General features: G+C 42.4%; 1 protein-coding gene across 1 annotated transcript in view; it reads right to left on the reverse strand.

Annotated features, from left to right (window-relative positions):
* The window catches only part of LOC119650546 (phosphatidylinositol N-acetylglucosaminyltransferase subunit GPI1), a 92,654-nt gene extending 68,197 nt beyond the window's left edge, over positions 1 to 24,457 (reverse strand). Inside the window, exon 1 of the mRNA XM_038053365.1 lies at positions 23,676 to 24,457. Coding sequence (XP_037909293.1) covers positions 23,676 to 24,253 — 578 coding nt within the window. The 5' untranslated portion in view covers positions 24,254 to 24,457. The remainder of the gene's footprint in view (positions 1 to 23,675) is intronic.
* Between the last annotated feature and the right edge of the window lie 231 nt (positions 24,458 to 24,688).

Below are 24,688 nucleotides of genomic sequence, written 5' to 3' on the forward strand. Positions count from 1 at the left end.
CCATAGACATAATGTCAATTTCACCGGATACAGCACTATTCGGCATAAAAGCAACACAGGCGCTGCCCTTCTAGTAAAAAAGACTACTACTTTGAGGAAGTCGTCATCGATGAGTTGCTAGGCTGTTCCGCTGTAGCGGCAATAGTGAAAACTAACGATAATAGGCGGACTTTGGTAGTTTCCGTTTATATCAAACGCAATTCCCGAAGTGAGCAACTGAACCATGACTTAAAGGTCTTGGGCGATCTCCAGTTAAAATCAAAATATCTTATTTTCGGTGGCGACTTTAACTCACGGCACAAATCCTGGGGCGATAAGGCAGAAAATTTAAATGGGAAAACCCTGACGACTGGATCCACGACCCTTTCACGCAAGCCAACCTTTTGGTGGTCTCGCCGGATTCCCCAACAAGACCCGCTACTCAATCCATCATTGACTTTTTCCTGCTGTCTGATGAAACCAAGCAAAGTTTTCAGGTAACTTTCTGCAAAACTTTGCCAGGCATGTCCGACCATTTTGTAGTTGAACTCAAAATGGCCTCAACTTCACAACTACAGAAGCGAGTTAAGGTAATCATCAGATCACTCGCCCACGCTGATTGGGACAAATTCAAGTCAGATTTAGCACCAATGCTGAACTTGAAAAAACACGCTGCAGATCGCAATCTGTCGGACAAAGAAATCGACGAAGCAATCATGCACATGAAGGTCAGACAGATTTGGCGCAGGAACCACAAGCGAAACTTCCATAAAAATGGAAATAAAGTCAATGTTGAATACAAAGCATTGCTTTCCCGGATTAATTGCCTGAGTACAATTATCCGGCAAATAGTGGCGCAATTCCGCAATAAAGAATTAACCCGTAATCTCGCCGATATTAAGCCAGTGCCAGATATGTTTCAACATATAAATAGGCTAGCGGGAAAAAATAAGTCCCGTAATTTCGTTCTTACCAGGAACAAGGAACCAATCTGCAGAGAGGCCAGAAAGGCGCAAGTCCTTGCGGAATCATTTGAGTCACAGCTCAATACCCCTCCACCTCAAAGTAACCCGGCAATAGTGTCGATGGTTGAAACAACTATCGCCGACTTCGTCTCTAGGCATTCAAATAGGCTAGTGACATTCTCCTACCACCTGGAAAGTGGCTAATATAATTGCGATCCGGAAAAAAGGCGGCTCTAGTGAGCCTAAAAACTTTATATCCGTATCATTATTGTGTCAAACTAGGCAAACTCTTTGACCGAGCATGGACAATCGGGCTAATCCAATATTGCAATCTCAAAGAGATTATGCCCAACCATCAGTTCGGGTTCCGCATCAAACACGGAACTCAACATGCACTTAGCTACCTTCACGACACTGTCATAGCAAGACTTAACATCAATAATAAACCGACCGTAGCATGTGCATTAGACTTAGAAAAGGCCTTCGACCCCGTATGGGTAAACGGACTAATCTACAAACTAATAGATCTTGAGGTTCCAATTCCGATCATTAGAATTGCACTAAGATTTTTCAAAGATAGGTATTTCCTACGTCAGCTTGGGGAATGAATTTTCCGATCTTTTGTCAGTAACATCGGGAGTACCGTAAGGATCCATTTCTGGACCCACCGTTTACAATATCTTCACGGCTGACGTCCCAACTCCCGAGACCGGCGCCGAACTTATTCAATATGCCGATGATACTCTCATCTTCGCATCAAGCCTCCTCCCCAACAGGGCAGCCAAAGCAGTCGAGAAATACTTGAAAGACCTCGACAAATATTAGATGACATGGGGCATTAAAGTTAATGAGGCCAAAACGCAATTCTGTACCTTTCGTAGGAAAGCTAGATACCTAGGTTCTAGAGGAATCCACAGAAAAGCTAAACGCTTAAAAATGAAGATCGGAAACACTATAGTGAGCAATTCCCAGATCATTAAGTATTTAAGATTTAAACATCACGAACTCCTTAAGTTCAAGCCACATCTTGAGCTCGCTATGGGTAAGGCACGCGGGGCACTCAGTAGGATCTGCTTTCTTCTTCGAAAGAAGGTAGGACTCAGCACGAAGACCAAACTGACTCTCTACAAGACCCTGATCAGACCCATTATCTGCTATGGAGCGCCCACGTGGATCACTTGCTCCACCCGAATCATGTCCAAATGTGAGGCTTTCGAACGCCGGATTTTAAAGTACTGCACTGGTCTTTCCTACAATTGGAAGACCAAGAAGTTTGGAAAAAACGCCGAAGTGTATCGACGCGCCAAAGTACAACCTCTTCAAGAATTCTTTCTAAACGTGGTGGAACGGTTCTTCGAAAGGGCAGAGAATAACCCAATCCACTAATCCGGCAACTCTACCAACAGGGTACCACCTTCCCATTGGCCAACTTCCTAAGGCCCTGCCACATAGTGAGCGAATCTCTCAAACCCACCATCCTTTCCCTCTATGATTCCCCATGCCTGGTACGGCTGCACCGAGACTAAGCACAAACCATGTAATGTGCTATTGTAAATAGTAGGTTAAGTATTTATTGTTAGATTAAGTTTAGACTTAGTTTTAATTATTTTAAGTAAGTAAGTAATGCCTTCTGGCGCTTTTAGTGCAAGCGCAGTTTGAAATAATTCAGTACAGCTTAAAAATTGACAAGATCAATGTATTAAAAGTAATACAAGTAAAGTAATAATTACACAGAAGGCCGGGTAGACCAAACTATTGTTAGTTAAGCTAAATATTTAAGCTAGAATGAAATTAATAATGTATTAGAAAGTAAGACACTATTGAAAATAAAAAAACTTAAAACTTAAACATGCAAAGGGTGCACTCTTATTCAAGACATTAAAGTGTAGAGTTGTGTTTGAACTTATTTGTTTTGCATTCTATCAAAGGCGGATCACGGTCGGAAACTCGTGATCATAATTTCGATACCCCCAGCGTAAGCATTTCTCACTATCAATCTCGATAAGATAAAGCCCTGGCTGGATCGCGAAGTCTAGGAATGAGAGCTTGCGAATTTGTCTCGATGCGGAAACGTTGCTACTCCGCGACACAACAAATCTACCCATACTCATGATCGAAAAGGACTCGGAACTTCTCGTCCGTGAGTTTCACAAGTCTGTCTCTCTGTCAAAAAAAAAACGCCACAAAGCGGGGTAGTGTGGCCACACAAACAAAAATTCTTTTTCTGAAGCCGAGGTCGGAAATATCAAAATTAAATTTTCAAACTCCGAATGCGGGCCAGGAAAATTCATCAATGTATGTAACAAGAGTCATTGGAATATTTGACAGAAATTCCACAAATAGCAAACTTTTTCAAAATTCTTACAAGGCAATTTAAATCATTAGAAAGACCTGAAAGTGCTCCATAGGTTTTCAACTAAACCCATAAGCTAGAATTGGGAAAACTTGCTTTGTGAAATGTGCACAAAATGACAATTTAAGTAATAATAATAATAATAATATAATAATAATCGTTGGCGCAACAATCCATGTTGGATCAGGGCCTTGAAGTGTGTTAGAGCACTTCATTCAAGACCGTAACGGTACAGGCAATGTGGTCAGCATTGCGCTCGCCCGAGATTATTACCCTGATTTAACTCAGGTACTCATTCACAGCTGAGTCGACTGGTATCCGAGGTCAAATCACGATTTAAATTCCACTGCCACCAGTGAGATTTGAACCGCGACCTTCCGTACGACAGCCTTGCGCTCTAACCACTCAGCTATCCGGACTCACACTCCGGACTTTTGTAAAGTGATAATTTACAGCTGTATGGCTGCAAGCATCCGGTCTAAAGGTGTGTGCCCTTTCTGCCTATATGACGAGATCAGGGGGCACAGTGTCGTAAACATGTGACTTTCCAGGGATATGAGCCGCGTGAGATGGAGGCGGGTGACTTGCACGTACGCCTGGCGACGGGAATGATGAACAACGGCTGGTTGGAGGCAGCAGCGTTATCGCACAACCGCGACATGCATGCCATGAATGGTAATCTGGATGCTGTTCATGGCACGAAGCAGGATAGGACCGACGTGGTTGATTTCTGCAGATCGATGTTTTGGAAATCGGCTACCATTCAAGTAGAATCGGTCAATAGACCATCATCTAATGTCGCGAAGTTATTGCGCAATCTGCCGTATGTTTATTACTGTCGAGACTCGGGAAGGGGCTCTCAAGTACCTATAATAGCGGGAACAATACACCAGTCTATGATCAAATGGTGGGATGAGGTAGAGGATGAAGATCTGATAGAGGGTGAGCTGGTGGATTCGGGGAGTTCGGGGACTGAAGGTAGGGCGGAAACCCCAACCAGCCAAGATGCGGCAGGAGGGCAGGAAGGGATGCCGGGTACGGCAGATCTGAGAAGGGGTGTTGTAGCGGAGGTGCAGGGAGGAGAGGGGGCTCACGAAGGGTCTGGGGAAGAGACCGAGATGGACACATCTCATGACGGGAACCCTGATCAGAGGGGTGATGATGACGTAAGTGGAACGTCATATCTCGGATCTGATGATGAAGCCTTGGTGGTGGCTGACGGAGATCCGCCAATAGTAAGAGAACTAAAGCTTGGTGTGATGGGAGTCGCTGCCGTAGCCAGGGAGGGGCAGAAGGTCAAAGGAGGCAGGGTTAAGAAAGGGAGTAAATTTGTCAGAATGATGACGGCTTTGCGGAGGACTGCCAAGCGGGTCGCGAAATTGGCTGCGGAGAGCACAGATGAAGGCGTATGCGACGTGGCATCTAAAGGGGTGCAGATGGGTTTCGAAGGTCAGGAAAAAAGAACTTCAGCTCAAAGGGGGGTTGAGAGATGGTTAGTCCATTTTAGAAAGGCTACTAAGCATTTAAAATGGATAGGGGTCGGTACCGACAGCCGAAAGAACCATGGAGAGCTGGAGAGGACAGGGGCGGGGGATAAAATGATAGATGCGGCTACAAATCCCCAGCCGGCAACGCCAGGCCTAATAAACCCCTCTAAGGGGATCTATACGTTCGGTTTTTTGTCAAACGCAACATTATTGGCAGCTGCGGTGGACCGAGCTATTACGGGGCAAAACCCACGATTACCGGGTGCTTGCCTTAAAGGTGGATTTATATGATGAACTACGAGAAAAAAGGATCGTCCAGCCTACGGGAGTAGACTATGCTTGGGCTGGCACAGAACAGAACGAACCTATCACAATCCACTTGTGCCAGATGGGCGGCTGGCATTACGATGCGATATTCGTTACGATGGATATGCTGGAGGTGGGGCTGAGGCGCGGCGGACTACTACGAGTTGGGAGCGGGAACGAAGAGGAGTGGGCTCTGAACGGAACAGATGTTCGAATAATACCCCTGGGGGAAAATACTGACCCAGGTGGTAAAGGTAGGGACATGTGGGTGTTGAGTCATTTGACATACCCATTGACCTGGGTGGTTGACACTTGTAGAGTGTATAAAGTAGGGGGTTCTGCTTCTGGGGACGAGGAAATGTTTATCAGAACCGCGGGTCTGGTAGACATCCACGATAAAGCAACGAAGATAATCTTCTTAATTCCCAGTAAATCGGTGAGTAGTATCACCCTGGGAGATAGGACATTTCCGGTGGTCACTACAGATCACCGAGGCGAAGTACAGGCCAATATGGATATTCCGGTTTATAACAGTGATGAAGTCCTCTGTAACATGTTGGACGGAGTATTGAGCTATACACATCCTCTGCGGGAATCATTCGACGCCTATACCTTGCCCTACTTTCCAAAGGGTATCAATTGGCTTGAAATCAACTCGTTGAGCATCGCCCTGACGGTACGATGGCATCAGAAAGTAGGAGTTAAAGAGGGTGAGGGTCCAATAACGTACGTGGGGGCACCGAAATACGTTTTAGAGGGGTTGGGATTACGTCCGCGTGAAGGGATACGGGATACTTCCTGAGTAGGGCGGGAGGTCGACAGTTAATGGTCTGGACCAGAGGTTCATCCAGCGCCCCAAGGCTCGAGAGGCTTGTGCTATTGTGCTGGGGAGTTGGGGCAATATGGCTAGTGTTGCGGTGGCCAGCGGGTTTGCCACATTCAATACCAGAAACGTTGAAGATAAAAAGGCTACCAGGGCCCGTTGTTTCAGTGGGGGGGTTGACCGGTTGACGCGGGGCGGGTTTCTGCGGAAGGGTTTTGAAATCTTTAAGAGGGCGGCCGCTTATACGGAGAGGATTGCGTTCCCTGCAGCTGTGCCCAACGCAATGCGTTACTGGGCATCCATCATTAGAGGACACGAAGATGCAGGATTTACGGTGGAATGGTTCGCACGGATGTTCATCACGCTTCATGTTACCTGGAACTGGAACGCGAACGTGGCGAACCATACAGGAGGGGTCGCAACGCTCACGGGAATTAGAGGGCCCTCATCATGGGGACGGAGTGTCCTAAACACCGAGTGGTGTGAGTTCACTATGAGCGGCCGGACCAGCGACGAAAAAGACGTGTATGTCCTTGATGATACACAGGCCAGGTGGACTTATAACTATTACTGTCAAGTCGGCCAAGGGGAAGACGTCTGGCACCTTGAACAAGCTTTGTCACGACTGGATCTAACTCGGGAAGACCCGGGTTGGGGTTTCGAATACCAGACGCACCCGAGGTACGAACCCCTTGAGGGTTATGTATTCATAGTGGATTATAGTAACGGAGGGGCGATGGCGCGTGAGCATGGATGGATGGAGGAGGGTAGCGCCAACCCGGAGCTGGATCAATGGGGGTGGGGGCTACAAGTACGGATTAAGGACTTCCGTGCTGAACAGCTAAAGACACTGGTGATCCCTGCCGGGACGGCGGGTGTGCTCTGCGGTCGGCAGTATGGACCGCGGACGATCTTATACCGGGGAAGCAGGGATTTGGGAGTCACAGGTATCAGACAGCACTACCTCGACAGGCCTATGGGCTTAGACGCGAGCAAATTGGAAAGAAGGGCTTTAAAAGATGCGGCGGATGCGGTGGATGGGAAGACCGGCAGCCGCGAGAAAGAACTTGCCCAGGAAGAGAGTATCATTGCGTTGGAGAAGAAACTGGCGGAAATGAAGGCGACAAGGGCGCAGGAGGCAAGGGCTGGCGGCAACGAGGAGGAACCGAAAGCACCGCTGAACGAAGAAAAAGACAGAGGAGCAGAGAAAGGGGTGTCAAAAGCAGTGAGTACACCGTCAGGGGTGAAGGAGAGTGTTCCTGTACAGCCGGACTTACTACAGGAGCATGGTTCAAGGGCGGAGCAAAGTTCCTTGGAGCGTGCAGCGGAGAAAAGGGCCGATTAGACTGGGGTGAGAGCGCAGCCATTTGGCCGGAGAGAATATGGAGTCCGGCCTTATTTAAGATCAAGATGGCTGCTGGGGTAGAAAAGCTTAGGGAAAAATTTGGCGTTTCTCTAGATTGTGGTTGTGGATTGCCAGCGTGGGAGGGAGACTATGACAGATTTTCCCTTCAGAATGTAAAAATTTGGTTTAGATGCAAAGGGTGTAGCAGATGTGTGCTTAAGCATGGTATGTTGGAAGACAACGTACACTTGCTAATAAGAACGGCGTACCCAAGGAGAGGCGAAGCTATGCTGTCCAGATATCGCAGGTTGAGGCAGAATTACCCCCGAGCATGCAGGCATGGCATAATGGCCGTCCTCAAGCTAGAGACTGGCTTTATGAAGATGGGAGCGACAAAAATAACACCATATTGGAGGGAATTCTGTTATTGGGAGACGAGTTTCGGATATACGCCCCCAAAAGACATAGAGGTGCTATGGCCTGAAGTGAAGAGCTGGCTATGTACAGATTTAAAGTTAGGGGGGCCTATGGGAGAAGGGGCGTACTTAAAGGCACTATATGAAGAAACAAAGGCTTTCATGAAGAGTGAGTGGGAACTACCTGCCCAGTTGCCATCAGTAGAAGAGTGGATTAGGGAGGGGAAATGGATGGAGGGCAAGGCAGGTACAGGCCAGAAGATCGAAATTCACATCGGGGGGAAACGGAAGCGAGTGGGGTCTAAACCAGTGGAGGGAGTTGTCATGAACGATGAAGCCGTGAGGAATGAGCTATTCACCCCGGTAAGGGAAGTCATGAAGGTTATCCAAAAAAGTGAGACCTCAAAAATACGCGGAGTGGTAAAAACTGGCAATGCTGTCAACCGCAAAATGAACTATTTATCTGAATACCTGGAGGTAGGTTTACATGGGAGTAAACTAAGTACGCTGTTTGCAGGGGAGCGAGGTAATGAGGCGATTGACATGGACTTGCTAACAGCGGTACGTCAGAAAGATCTTATAAAGGTACCGCTGGACTAGGGGGGGTTTGATCAACACCAAAGCAAGAAGTGGATAGCCGCTGTGATGTTAGCTGTAGGAGAGTATATCTCGAACCTCACCAGGGGGACAGATTTTGAGGGGGTGTGGGCTGCACTATGGGATTCATTGTTTGTAAAGAGGGCGCAAGTGGAATGCGGGGACTGTCGGGGGGAGTGGAATAACGGCCTGCCGTCGGGATGGCGGTGGACAACCGTCCTCGATACCATTTTGAATGTGTGTTCTTTTCGGGTGATTGCGAGGATTTCGATGGATAGGATAGGAAAGAAGGTTTACATAGGTAATTTCTATGCTCAGGGGGATGATGTTATATTTTCCACGAACTCTGAACTATTCGTAAAAACCGCAATAGATACGTACCAAAAAATCGGGTACGAGGTGCATCAGATGAAGACCTATATTTCTACATGGCGAGGGGAATTCCTGCGGCGGAGTTATGAGCCGACAGGAGTTACTGGTTATGTGGCCCGAAGCATGGTTAATATCCGGTTTAAAAACCCGATACTCGCTAGCCCAATAGATAAGCATGAACAATTTAAGTGTATGAGATAAATCTAAAAAACAAAATGTCGCAACAAGGAACAAAATTATTCGTATATATGATGTTTACGATAGGACATAACAGTCGACATGTACTGCGCAAGATTGTGTGTAAAAAGTTGGATCATGATATCATTTCAAAATCTAAAACAAATCTGTCTTTGAAAACAAGCTTTAAAGACCAGAGGCATGGATTCGTGGCAACAGCCCTAATACATGTTACAAATGTTAAGGGCGGAATTGTTGTTGCCAGGGCATGATAACTGATAACTGTTCATAAGGCATTTTTACTGCAAATTCACTTTGGAAGAAGTTACGTTTAGAAGCAAATCAAGGAGATAGTATTTGTTAAGACGTCATAAGTCATTTCTATTTATTGGTAAGCCGCGAGTACTAAACAATGTTATATATAATGATGAGACCAAGATGTGTGCCTGAGAACGGGAGCGCCTCGTTATCGATTTAGTTATCATCAACCAGCGTCACTGATCGCACGTATCTATGGTATATTTTATATTCTTAAATAAAGTATTATTATTTAATCATCGTGTATTTATGGAGTTGTCATTTAATTGCCGCAAATAAAGAAACATGGTAGCAGAGCGTAACATAAAAGATCAGTAGGCGTCACATTACAGATATGGTGCAGTCATTACATCAGTGGCGTGCTCGGTGTTCTCTCCCGATATAGCATAGGGTAAGGGTAAAAAAAGGTCGCCTTCTACCCTTAATAATTGAACTATGTCGGTGTATCATGCGTGGTAATGCAACAAATGCCTCGTACGTTTTCATCATTTTTATGACACAGTGTGGTTTGTGAATTCATCTCACAGGTCATTTAATTAAAGCAACATAAAATGAAGGCGTATCACCTTTTGTTTCTGTGGTATCGTTCATCAAAAACATTGACTATCATCATTTAAAAAGAAGTGCAATTTTATACAATACTGTATACATTACATAATACGTAGACGATAATCATTCAGTATAGTGTATTGATGCACTCTGGGATATTCTGTATGAAGGCGTGTGGTGCGCATACAAGAATACTACCTCGTACATATTCACAATACGAAGGCGTTTGGCGCGAGTTATGTCCCCATAACGACAACCAACATATATCATGTATATAATATCTTACATTTACTTACAATTCATTTTTTCGCCTTAGTAAACATAGAATTATTCTAAATTGCACTTTTTTCAAATTCGAAATAAAATACACTTTTCCGGCAAGTTCATTGTATCAGATATCTTTCTAGCACATACCGGATGTGCATTTTCGAAGTAAGCATCAAATAAGATGTATAAAAGTCATAATCATAAATTAACAGCAGAAGTTGTAATCGGGAATTTGGCAGAAACGCTGCCCAAATAAATTGTTAAAAAAATTTAAACATTTGTTTTTTTAAAAAAAGGTTAATGCATAACCCAACTAACGCGTGTGGCGCATGCATTCATATACCCACATGAACTTTGGACACTGACTTACGGAGACATACAGCTAAGATACAAACTTGGAGTGAAATATAGTCTGTAATACGAAGGCGTGTGGCGCGCGGCTAAAGTCATAGATGAATAAACAAATAGTCTCATACACGTCCGAAGCTGAAAATAAACATTTTGAACCATCCTTTTAAATTTTTTGTTCGAATCATACAAAATAACATAATAGCAGTTCAGCTAAAATTAATAAGTGCATCGACACATTAGTCTACTTTCGCACAAGTCAATAGTAATTACGTCAACATAATAGCAGTTCAAAGAAAAAAATGCTGAACATGCGCTTGTGCCAGAAACGAATCAATAGGTCATGTAAACAAAAATGTGTAAATTGTAAATTGCTTAGTTATAAGATTTCTTTCATAAAAACGAAGTGATAGTAATAAACCGGGCGACTAGCCAAGGAAAAGTGAAACCAGTAGTTTCTTCTTGCTTCCTCCAGCGTACAATAATTTGAGGATTATTGCACCTATCCCGGCAGCCATCAACAGTTTAAGGATTGTTGACTAGATATCAATTTAAGGATTGATATCTGCCCCATTTGTACATGTTGTCCGTCGAGCCGGATCTGAACCAGCGACCTATGGATCTACAGTCAACAACAACAATTAATGGAATGCTAATGACATACTTAGTAATTTGGCACTCTTCACATCCTAATTCATTTCATATAAACAATTTGATTCAGAACAGAAGACGATGGATAGAAATGATTCAATGAAAATATGATGATAAGAAAGATTCAATGAAATAGAATGATGGAAAATGTAAACAGATTGGAAAGTACATATATAAGGGAATAAAGCTTCAGAGGAGCGGAGTTTCTATTCACATTCTGGTCCATGAACGCGTCGTCCGTTTACAATTCCTTTGTTATTGTACAGTTTATTTCCAAATTAATAAAAAGTATCTTGAAATTAGAAACCAGTTCTTTTAATCCAAAAGTTGGTGAAGATAAGTGAAGTTTTGGTTGAATTTAAACTGAAGAATTTTCAGTGATCGTAATTATAGACGTACCTACACATATTGAAAGCAGCCCACATTACAACTTCAATAATGCCAAGAACATGTCGTTACTGAAGTCATAGTGGTCATCTCACCATTTCGGCCGAAAATTAGTTCTCATATCCTAAACAAGTAAGTAATCTTAAACAAGTAAATTAACGCCGACTTGGTTTTCAATTTAACTACACAAACCGATGTGGCTTTCCAGTACTTATCACTTAACAATAACAATCTTGGTCTGCAGGCACTTATTAAAATCAAGAGATCTCATAATAATAACAGTTTTAGTCTTATAAAAGGTTTGTGGCGGTTAGATGACGCCACCGGCGCTCTCCACGCGTTTTAGAACTCGCCACAGGAATGGAGAGCCAGCGGTGAAAAAGTGTCGTTGGTTGGTGGCAAAGGGACCGCATGGAGAACAACCGGTCTCTTCTGCCTCTAACCTGGACCGCGAACAGTCTGTGCAGTCTGTGCAGTTACTGCCTCATAAATTGTGTGTTCCATTGGATAATAAACGTCCATATATAGCGGGTGTTCTTGTCAGCAGCGTGAGCAACCTTGTGCATAAACATTTTTAAGAGTTCACTTTTCCCAAGAGTTTGCCAGACCTTGCTGGAAATACGATATCTGAGCGCGATTGCTGCATAATTAGTGCAGCTTAGGAACAAAATAGCACAAATTTCTGCAGCCAACGATTGTTAGTTAGTAAGCTTGGGGTTCTGGAAATAAACCAATCTTTTTCACCCCCAACCAATCTTTTTCATCGAAAGTAGAAAGCCCGGACAACGTGAAATAATTAAAAGCGTATCGACACTTTATTCTTTTTACCTCTGCTCGGACTTGAAACTTTACTTACTTCGCTAATAATATACATATGAACATCATTTTCAATCCTTCTTATTTTATGTAACATTTAAGTACGTGTATGACTATATTCATATATGGCGTGACGGTCAAAATTGTACGTTCCTTTTTATATTTCGTCAATAGTATATAAAGGATCCACATTAATTTGCTTTCATTTCGTTTATTGAGATAAGGGTCACATTCCATTTTGCTTTCGAATTTTAGCATATATTAATCTTGATTTATGTGTTAATGCGAAATTGGGAATGCATAGATAAAACCGACAGTGTCTTCCCGATACAATTAATAATCATTGTACAATGTGAGTACTTGTAGTAGATAAGGAGTTTTCTTATTAAGTCATTTATCAAGATAATTATCTTTTATCGTTCTAAGTTATTTTTTCATAAAGATTATGGCTCCAACCATTGAAGGTGAGCTTCGCGCTCAAATGAAATCATTAAATAATATAAAAAATTTAGTAAATGCGATATATAAAGATGCTTCAGACAAACGGGATAAAATTCATTTTGAAACGCAGATTAAATTATTGAATGATTATTGGACCTTTTGTAAGCGCGATGCGACAGACGACAGACGACAGACGATTATATCGAGGACCATTATATCGAGGAACAACATAAAAACGAAGAGTATTTTAAAGACGATAAATTCACAGAAGGTGAATTAGCATATATAACTGCTAGCTTCGAATTAATTAGAGAGAGCCTAATAAATTACGATCAGACAGTACAAGTGCTCAGACTCCCTCTAACTGTCAAAATACTAATAATACGCAAGCGGCAAGTCAACCGCCCCCAACATTAAAGGTACCCATTTTTTATGGCACGCAAGCTACGTATCGGTCTGCATCTGACACAATAGAATACGAAACCGCAATGTGCAACATTAGACAATTTCTGGAAAAGGTGGGAAATGCAAAATGCACATCAGCAAATAATCCATTCCAAAGTCCAGACGCGAGATCAGCAAATTATTTATGATAAATATAGGTGGCAACCTAACCTTCCGGGACCAGTCTCTTAAATACATTTGAATAAGTTACGCGTAATTAAAGTTTTAATTTCAAATATTTCAAATAGTTAATAGTGTATTATAAAAATCTTGTGTTTTTTTAAAAAACCTTTCCGCTCGGCCCGAACACGTAATTGGCGCAGTCGGTTAAACTTGTAATAAATGCAAATGGAAACTCTGGAAGAAAGCCGCGAAGGAAAATTCCGAGTTCATTTGCATAACTAATTAATTAAATGAAGTTTTTCTGGGGACAAGTTAAGCCTTAAGGTTTCTTAAATTAGTGGCTGAGGCTGGCCCTAACCCAGACTAACAAATTAAAACGTAATAAAAAACTAAGCCGATATTGCCGCGAAGGTATTCGGTCAATTCGGTCAATTAAAAAAATAAAGTAGCAAGAGTAGAAAACTGAAGCCAAAATAGTTGCTTGAAAGGCGGGTGAGGCTGCCCGGGATCTTGCCCGAGAAGACTAGCCGTTCTATATATTGAATATAATATCACCAATCAGTAGAAGCCGCGAAGGATATACTGATTTAATAAAACCCAATAAAAGTAAAAATAATAACTAAATAAAAAGTGACAAAAGTGTATACACTGAATATAAAGTGCCAAAAAGAAGCACAAAATAAAAAACAGAAATAGTGCATGAAATTGCAACTAAGTGCATCGAATGAACGACCGAAAACTCAAGCGAGATAAGTATTTTTCCTTGAATAGAAAGTTTTCATTTCCAGAAAACAGGGAACAGCAACTGGCACAATTACATCAACGACATCAAGAAAGAGAAGTGGAATTAGCTCAATTAGCAGCTGCGATCCAGGAACTAACCGCGAATCAAAATGAAATTCATAATTTGGTCACTCCAACAAATAACCATGCACCAAACTTCTAGAGATCCACGAGACAAAATTCCAAAGGAAATTAGGTATATGGCAGGCTTTAAAGGGACAAACGAAATTTCGTTGAATGCCTTCATCAGTAGCACCGAATACTATCTCAATTCTATAAACGATGAGATCAGAAAAGCAGCAACCAGACAGATAAATTTTGAAAAAATACAAGGAGCAGCAAAGGATGCAATCATTAATATTCCCGCACCAGATGATTGGGAGCTGATCAAGTCCAACTTAAAATTTCGCTTCAAACCAGACATGGAACCAGCGGATATCTACAGGAAAATTAACAGTTTAAGGATTAACACAGTAAATGATTTAGCTATAGAAATTCAAAAAATTAAAAATAAAGCGGATGAGCTTATTTTATTTAATGTTAATTCCCTATTGGTCAACATATGTAAAGAAATGACACAGGGCGTCCTATTAGACAAAATTTATGAATTGTCCGATATATCAGAAATAATAAAAAACCATGCAACTGAGAAGATACGAAAACTCCTGTATCAGGCCAGAGTTTCGAACAATAAAATATATTAGCTCAGCGAGAAACGTGGATGCCATAAAAGGTAAAAATAAACAGTCCCCATCTGACTCGAAAGGTTTCTCTTCTAAACGTTATCATTCTTTTCAAAATCAAGCTAATTCGCAGCAAACAAGACAACAGCCCCAATACACTACGAGAAATTACAATAGACGAAACTACTCTAACGACTCTACTCAGGGTAGAAGAAATAATCCTCAATCGGAAATTCAAAACAACTACCAATATGAAACTCAAGCAGTACTTGATAGTTCTGGTTACAGCCTGTATTGGGACCAGCAAGTTCTGACTGATCGCCATACTCCACACAACAAGCGTGACGTACTGTTAGTTAACAAGACAAATTGCTCCGCGTATATTATTGATGTTGCTATCCCCCATAATAGCAACATTGAACGGAAATACGTGGAGAAGAAAATGAACTATGAGCCATTGACTCGGGAAATCAAAGAAATTTGGCGTCTCGAGCGGGTGGTTGTAGTTCCCATAATATTGTCAGCTACAGGTATTGTACCTAAATCCCTCACGGCTTTCCATGATCTCGACGGATTCTTCCATTAACCTACCACCGGCCACCACCACCAACGCTCCTTTAGTTTTTAAGTAGGTAGCATCGTCCGAGCCTAAATGCTTGGCACTTAGTGCTAGTATTAGGTAAAGTCCGGCATCTGGCGAGGTTGCGATAACTCGGAAATAAAATAGTAATCCCAATGATAACAATCATAATCGTGAAGAGTACTCCAATAGTGTGTTGATCTATTCAGACTATTCAGACGGGGTTCAGGGAATTCTAGGATGAACTCAGGCCACAGTAGGCAACTACAGGAGGAAATCGATAATGTCGAATCCACTAGTCAAAACAATGAAAATAGAAACTCCCATAGAAGTGAAAATGGACCCAGAGAACAATCTGAATCAAATCTAGTTAGTTCAAAGGAATAGGAAATTTTTTTTTAGAATTAGCCTCGCATGAACTTCCTATGATTCAAATTACAATAAAAAACACGAAATATCTAGCTCTAATAGAAACTGGATCCTCGTTCAGTATAGTAGATGAACGAATAAATAGTTTCCAGAAAATCAAAATCAAACCTATTCATTCCACTACCATTACCGGTAAAGACAATCTATTTCGAAATTCACACTCCAGCTCCAGAAGAGTTTGAATCCCCCCTACAGGAACGGATTAGATGGAAAGTTCGTGACCTTTCGAATAGAAAGTATTAGTTTATAATAGGCATCGATCTGCTAGATAATCTGAATACTCTGATAGATATAGAGCGGAAAAGAGTAACAATCAACGGCAAGATAATTCCTTTTATCAATAACCCATACCCAATCAAATAAGTTTTCGTATTAGAACAAACTCAAGATGATTACATAAAACATCTGAATTTAGATCGCTTGAATAATGAAGGAAGAGGGGAAGTAATGAAACTGGTCAAATGATTTGAACACGTTTTTTATAAAGAAGGTGACAAATTGGCCAGTACTACAAGTATAGTTTATGAAATAAAAACTACCACGGACCAACAAATTAAGTCCACGTTGTATCGTTTCCCACCTTGCCATGAGCAGGAAGTGGGAAAACAAATACCTCAAATGGAAGAACAAGGAATCATCCAAAAGAGCAATTCGAAATATCCGAGTCCACTGATTGTCGTACCGAAAAAGGCTGAAAATTCAGGACGAAAAAAGTTCCGGATTACTGTCGACTACAGGAAACTTAATGATGTAACTGTGGACGATAAGTACCCTTTACCAAATATAGATTTTATTTTAGATAAACTTAGAAGGTTCCAATATTTTTCCACTATTGACCTGGCTAAACGATATCATCAAATCCTCGTTAAGAAAGAGGATAGACCGAAAACAGCCTTTGCAACCCCGCATGGTCTTTATAAGTTTATAAGGATATCATTCGGACTTAAAAATGCCCCAGCGACATTCCAAAGACTGCTGAATGACATTCTTAGAGACTACATTAATAAGACATGCGTTGTTTACCTTGATGACATCCTCATTTTCAGTACTTCATTGCAAGAGCACATGAAATCTCTATCTGATATATTCAAAGTTTTGAATGCACACCAATTAAAAGTGCAAATCGATAAGTGCAATTTCATGCAAAAAGAGACAAATTTTTTAGGACATGTAATCACTAAGGAAGGTGTCAAATAATCTATCATTTATTATTATCTCTAATAATCTATCATTTATAAATTTGCACACCATAAGCATATTTCATTCACAAACAAATTCTCATAATGATCATATTACATTCACTTGAAACAAGCACGTACCATCTTATTCATGTTACCTGATCGCTAGACTAAACATTTAAACTAGACTAAAAATTCTCAGACAAATTTAAAACCATGATAACAATTTGAAATAATTCTCAAAGGTATCAGCAAATAATTCTAATTTTGCTTTGTATAAATTAAGTTGTTCAAAAATAAAATCATCAGTATTCTTCTACACATCTAATTTACTGCCAGACGCAACCCCGTCTGACAAGGAAGCAAGCGACTTCCTGAACAGAAGGATTAAAACCTAATCCAGAAAAAATAAGCGTAATCGAAAACATAAAAATCCCTAAGAATGTTTTATTTGTTACAAAATAAAACAATTTTTGGGTTTAACGGGCTATTATCGAAAATGTATAAAAGACTATGCGAAAGTAGCCCAACCATTGACGAAATACCGGCAAAAAGGCATAAAAATCAATTCCAATGATCCAAACTTCATAAATTCATTTGAAAAACTTAAGACCCTTATTAGTTCTCATCTCATCTTGCGATTTGCAGACTATACTAAGCCTTTTCAACTCACTACCGATGCATTTAATTATGCGATAGGTGCTGTTTTCTCCCAAAACCGCCATCCAATTTCATTTGCCTCAAGGACATTAAATTATTTCCAAGCATATTTCTACGGAAATAGATTCAAAATTTACACTGACCACCAGCCAATCAAACATCTGAATGCTAAATATAAAGGCAAAGACTTCTCATCTCGGCATCAACGCTGGTTATTAAAGTTTGGTGAATATCAATATGAAATTGAATATATGAGGGGAAAGGAAAATCCGATTTTTTAAGTAGAATTAATCAAACAGATGAAGAGCGTGAAAATGCTTCACACGGCGACAATCGCACTAATTCCTATTCTGATTTACAAGTTTTTCTTAATCAAGAAGAGGACGCTTCAATGGCTACAATACATTCTGCGGAGGAAGAGCTTCTCGATCATATTCCTATTAAGGAAGAGATCGTGAATAAATATAAAACACAACTAATTTTAACCAACAACAAAACACAGGAAATAGAAATTATTCATAAAAGGCGAATTATTTATATAGCTGAACACGATTTCGAAAACCTAGGTAAACTTTGCAGACTATATATCAAAAAAGGAGTTACAGCAATCTTTTCAGAGCTCCCAGACACGAAATACAATACAGTACAAGAGAAACTTAGAAAAATGAACTCTAACGATCCTCAAATTACATTCATCTGGTGTTCATATCGAGCACAAGATATAAAACCTGAAGTAGAAGCAGTGAAACAAATTTCTTTGTATCACGTTAGAAAAAGCGCACATTCAGGTATTAAAAACAACAGTTTGAAAAATAAAATCTTTTATCCAAAGTTAGGCGAAGGTTTCGGTTCTTCCCGTGCCGCGGCACCACCGATTAATACCATAAAATCACAAAATCTGAAACACGCAGTAGCGAATTCCTCACAAATAAATATCTACGGGTACATGCAAGTGGGCGTAAGTCATCACATCACATCAACACCACTTCTCGAAGGTTCGTCCCCCACCACACAAGTTGGCTATAGCCAACCTTCAGACAGCTATTTGTCATCACTACTCCATATGGTCCCTAAGCCAAACGGCGAATGGCGCCCATGCGGAGATTACCAAAGGCTAAACGCCCCCTCGTCAGCTGAGCTTCATAAGCCAATACACTTCTGACATACAGCACGTGTCCGGCAAGGACAACATGGTTGCTGACACTTTGTCGCGTATCTCCGAAATAAACATCCCCGCCTCAGTCAACTTTCCGGCTATTGCCAAGGCACAAGAAGATAATAGAGCCTCAAGTCCAACCCCAAATACAAATTTCCGGAGTTGCTTATCTTCGGCTTAAACCTCACTATTTTCTGCGAAGACTTGAACTCTTTTCGCAAGGAAATGTTCCGTGTAATTCACGATTTGGCGCACCCAGACATCACGACAAAGAATCGGATGGTTTCCGGAAAATACTTCTGTCCCGCTATGGACAAGGACATCAGCTCTTGGGCCAGAGAGTGCATCGCGTGCCAAAAGTGTAAGAAAAGAAGCGGGCTCATTCCCTCAAACGACCAACCAGTTTCACACGATCCATCTGGACCTCATAGGCCCTTTGCGAGATTCGTACGGCTTCAAGTATTGCTTCACAATCATCCACAAGTTCACAAGGTGGCCTGAAGTAATATCTCTGGCTGCCATTACAGCACAATCTTGTGCCGAAGCCCTTTTCCGAGAGTGGATCCCGCGCTTTGGAGTCCCGGCAGTGATAATCACTGATCAGGGAATGCAGTTTGAGTACACCCTTTTCTCGGAGCTAGGCGAACTCCTGGTATTCAAACGCCATAGGACCACTGCAGACCACTCACAATCCAAAGGGATGCTAGAACGTTGTCACCGGACGCTGAAATCCGCCATCATGGCCCGCGACGATCCGTCCTGGATGCAGGTCTTGCCTCTTGTCCTACTTGCCGCGAGTCCCGCGGAGCTGGTATTCGGAGAGAACCTAAGGTTCCCGTGTGGCCCAGTATTTGACAGCAGATCAGAGACTCAGGATTGCTGCGTCTGCTGGGAGAAAACTTAAAAAGAATCAAACCGACACTACCCACCCGTCACGCATCCACGATAGCCGGCGCACCCAAAGAGCTCGATAAATGTACGCACGTCCTGGTCAGGACGGAAGCCGTCAGGAAGCCGCTGTAATCGCTTTATGAGGACCTATATCGTGTATTCGAGCGGAGAAAGCATTTTTTCCAGCTCAATATCGAAGGCCACCCAAAAACGGGTTCAGTCGCAAAAACCGCAGATGTCAGCTGGGAGGGGAGTGAAGTGGCGCGACAGCCTGAATTGTAATTTCCGCTGCGGAAGTGCAGCTACCGCACAACGGATGCCACCACTAGAGTTCTCTACAGGGGGTAGCCACTGAACTCGTTAGACCGTGTGGCCATGCCCGAAAACCGAGTCGTTAAGCATGTGCCGCTTAGCCGACAAGGGGCCGAGTCGATTGGAGAGAAAGCGGGACTCTTTCGATAGCTGCGAGCGAGCACGGAGCTCACGCATCCTAAAAAGTTAATGGTGTTGCAGTAATTTTAAATAGACATTTTGAATTATTATATTAAAATATTACATTTAATTATTATAGATTATTTAAATTATGAATTAAATGCAACAACGGGAATGTAAAGTGGTATAAAAACCACGCGCAGAGGATAAAATCACTCCAGTCGAACAGAGTTTAAACACCTATGAGACCGACAGACAGAGTCTACTCGCACTACCTAGCAGCCGCGGGCCTGAGATGGCGAAGGCTTACAAGCTGTGCCAAATCAAGGAGAATTTGGCCCGCTTATAACATAGCCCGATCACGAGAGCTCCTGTGCCAGACGCGTGCAAATGCATTCAAGATTACGGCGGTCTGCACGGGGCACTGGCCCATAGGGGACCATGCCGCTAGGCTCGGCTTACCCTACAACTCGCATTGCCGAAGCTGCGGAGAAGGAAGGGAAACCCTCATGCACTTTCTCTGCGATTGCCCGGCTCTGGCTCGAGTCAGGCTGCGGACACTGGGTAAACCATTCTTTGGGGACCTCAGTGAGATTTCTAGTTACAGGGTCGGAGAGCTGCTTTCCTTCGTGAATGCTACGGGCTGGCTCTGAAGATCCGAGCCAGCTGGACTCCGCTTCCCTGTTCCTATAACAACAGTCACGGTCTTAGGAGTTTGTGGCATCAAAACGGCGCACCAAAGCGCTAATTGGGCTCCTCGGAGCGGCCACTGATACCTACCTACCTACCATGAGACCGACAAACTAACCGAAGGCGTAGATGATGTCAACATACAAAACGCAGCTTTAAGTCAGTGTGTTTTGCACATGTAAAACAAACATATCAGACAATTGTACTATAGAATTAGTAATGAACAAACAGGCCCAATGTGACCTCCTACAAGAAAACAATAATCCCTTCGTAAGACTAAATTCCGGATCAATGTTAATCGCCGGAATAAATGAAGTAAATAACCAAATATATAATGGAATAAAACTAGTAACATTTGAGAACGGCAGAGAAATTTTGTTGATTTGACAACGCTACACCGCTTTGCCGCGCAAAAAATGGTGTGGATTTCCCTTTCGGACGGACGTGAATGAGATTGTCTGTCGATGAAGGGGAATCTTGTCTCGTCGACATGAGGAGTCGTTCATTTATCGGAACATTTTTCAATATTCCCCATCTAGACAGGTTTGGGAGTCAATTTCCCTGTCCTCGGCTGATTCGCGTGCATGCCTAAGTGTCTGATTATTGGTGGAGAAAATTCTTTAGCGCAAACCGGAAAATGTGAGACCAAATCTGAGTTCGGACTGTGCCCCTGCGACATTTTACCACTGCAACTGATTGCAAAGCCGTTCCCTATGAGACCATCGCACCTCAACATCGGCGATTAATTGCCGTCCTGCGAATTAAGCCACCGATAGTGAGGGACGCACTGGCCCGCCGCGTGAGAAGAAAGAAGAAATGATCTCACTTAGCCGATTAGCGACCGTTACGAATGTGCAAGAATCGTGGAACCAAATGAAAGACACGATCCACAAAGCGGCCTCTGCAACCATCGGAGTCACCAAGCCGGGTAAGCGGTACATCAGCCGAGATACTTGGCTTTGGAATAATGATGATGAAATTAAGGTCCGTGAAAAAAAACGCCTCTACCACAAATTTCTTGACGATAAAACACCGGCCAATTGGCAAATTTATAAGAATGCCAATCGGGAAGCAAAGAAAGCAGTCGCTGTCACCTGAACGAACCATTACAAAAATCTTTACGATAAAGTGGACACTCGGGATGATGAGAGAGGTCTGTATCGAGTTGCTAAAAGCCGAAACGAACGTACAAAGGATATCGAACACTTCTGTTGCGTTAATAACAAGAACGGCACTTTGCTTACCAACGAGCCGCAACGGATAGATGGAGAGAATACTTTGAGCAAATTTCAACTGAAGAATTTATTCATCCTCCACATCCACAATCATTGCCGACATTTGGACCAGTTCCACCTGTCAGCGCAACTGGTGCTCAGAGGTGGCGGTGAGGAAGACGGGGCGACAACCCTGTCGGCCAAACCAAAACCAAGTGGCCGAGGAAAACCTCCATAGTGGTGGCGCCGGGAGACGCTGTACCCACTTTGGCTTGCCGGCCGCGATGCAGTAGGCGAATGCTCCAAAGGCCTAATCAGGGCGATCAGACCCGAGTCTGCACGGGGACTCATCTGAAGTGGCAAATAGGTCACGAAACCCTACCAGGGATATACTTGTACCATGGGAACCGGGATAGCTCCGGGACTCTCATACTTCGGGTGAACTCCCGTTGCTCGATTATTTGCTGTTGGCCCCCTAGTGGGAGTTTCATGGGGGTTGTGGTCATGCTCAAGCGAGAAGAGACCTTCGGGCCTCGGCGTGGTGTTGCGTTTCAACACGGGTACTGCACTCCTTAGTTCGGTAGAGATTTAGGTATGTCTTGCTGCTAAGCCATGCACTTAGTATAGACTGGTACCGTTGTTGCTTGTCTCAGCGGGGCTCTGGTTGTGATCACAAAATCAATCCGTGTCTTAAGAAAACTGTGGGATTAAGTCGCAAGACAGGTGCTCACGTTAAACCCTCAAGGACTTAACTGTGCCTCTGACATTTTTACGTAGAAAAGATTTAACCAATTGTTGGCTTCTTTGTAAGAAAGATATTTTTAAAAGAAATAATTATTATAAGGTTTGAGCTCTAGAATTTTTGTTTCCCTCAGTCAGTTTTTTTCTGTGACTTTGCTCTCTCCCTTATTGTCCTCAAGAAGATAGTATTTGTGAATCGAGAACCGCGGCCCCCATCTGGCCGAATTGCTAGCATTCGGGGTAGCTCCAGCACGTGCCTTCCGATTCGAAATATTATCTCACGCAGTCGGTGTTCATCACTGGCAAACCTTTTAGAGGAGTTTCGTTGGTACCAAGGTGATGCAAAGCTAAGCTTTCATCGTAACAGGCAATGGAAGTTGAATATGCAATTTCCATCCCCGACTAAGTTGCTGCGCCAACAATTATTATTTTCCAAGTTTATGTATACTAATTATCGTAAGCAAAAATGTTATTATTTAAGCGAAAGTGATGCAATAAAAGATTGCTAGTCAAAAACAAGCCTTTGAGTTGTGTATTTGATTTAACCACATCACTTGTCCCAAGGGGTACAAGTGTCTAAGCGCAAGAGCAATCATCTTAAGGATTTCTGCTGTTACCCACAATAAGCGAAAAATGTATGAGTAAGACGTATAGCTGGGAGGGAACAAGCATTACCAATATCGGCTGAAGTTAGGATACTCTCATCAGTAAAAAATAGTAGGTACAGTTAGAAATGGAAAAGCTGCCGATAATACACAGAAACAAAGTCTTATAGAATTCCGGTCACTTCTTCTGAACCATTGGGGCTTATAGGTATAGCAAGATCTACCTTTTTCAAGAAATATATTAATTCTTTACATAAGACACTGTGAAATACTCGTAGTCGCTACCGAGAAGGACTATAGTAAAACAGGAGCAAAATTAACAATAAAAAGTAAAACTAAATTCGACCCATTTGGAAATTTTGCGGTGTCTCTGGTGAGGTGAAGCGTTAGGCGGTATACCAAGGGCTGGGGAAAGACAACGCGATTTCTCCTAGTACAAGTGAATTAATAAATCAAGTTCGGCACTTACCTGTGGAACTTCTCGTGCATCACATACTTCCTCCAAATGGTGGCGTGTTCGTGAAGTGTCGTTGATGAAATAATTTTGCTTGCAGCCCCAGATTTGGCGAGAACGCTCTCAAATGCTTGGAAGCATCGTGCTAGCATCTTGAAAAACATTGCCGCCAGCACCTCGAAACCGAATCGCGACTGTTTCATCTGCGACATTATCAACGACCGTAGGAGGTAAACGTCGCCACTTTCAATGAACTCGGAGCATGCATGCGTTTCATTGTCAATACACCGGAATTGCCGTTCATCGTACAAAAACAGATTGGTATTTACATCATCCGAGAGTTTCACGTTCAACTTGGACAGATAAATATTCGGAGCGGTATCGTCGAAGCAAAATACAATGGAATAATCCAACCGATCCACTTGATTTTCGCTGGCACAGACACGGCCCAGCAACCGTAAATCAGGAATTTGTGCATTCTCTGAGACAATGAAATAGGAAATTGACTTTTCCTCAATCACGACTTCACCGTATAATTCACATTTCTTCTTAGAATTATAAAGGCGCCTTGGCAAGTAAACCTTCACAATCATTGCACTTCGCGGGAAACATCCGACTCCATCAAATTGACAATTCAACAGTTCTTATCAGTTTCGACGGGCTGACTGTCTTCTTCTTGAAACGTTGTTATGAATAAGAATGCTGCAAACTTAAGCAAGAGCAACTCACGTTCAGAGGGCGGGCATAACTGGAGATGAAATGGGGGAAAACAGATCGTTAAAAAGTTCAACCGCTGATGACTATTGAATAATCTGCAAAGTAAATGAGAGTGATGATAACAGATAATAATTTGGTGGCTTCCACACATAAACAAATGTTTATAATATCTTGAAATTGTTTTATATTGAAATTTGTATTATCAAATGTAGATGATCAGAAATGAGCAAAACACGGTGAGCTACCAAAACCTTCTTTATTAGCGTAGCGTCAAAGGGCATTGTTCCACATTTTTTGTATTTTTAGAAAGG

This window comes from Hermetia illucens, chromosome 1 (assembly GCF_905115235.1).
Source record: "Hermetia illucens chromosome 1, iHerIll2.2.curated.20191125, whole genome shotgun sequence".
In the NCBI taxonomy this organism is placed as follows: Eukaryota; Metazoa; Arthropoda; class Insecta; order Diptera; family Stratiomyidae; genus Hermetia; species Hermetia illucens.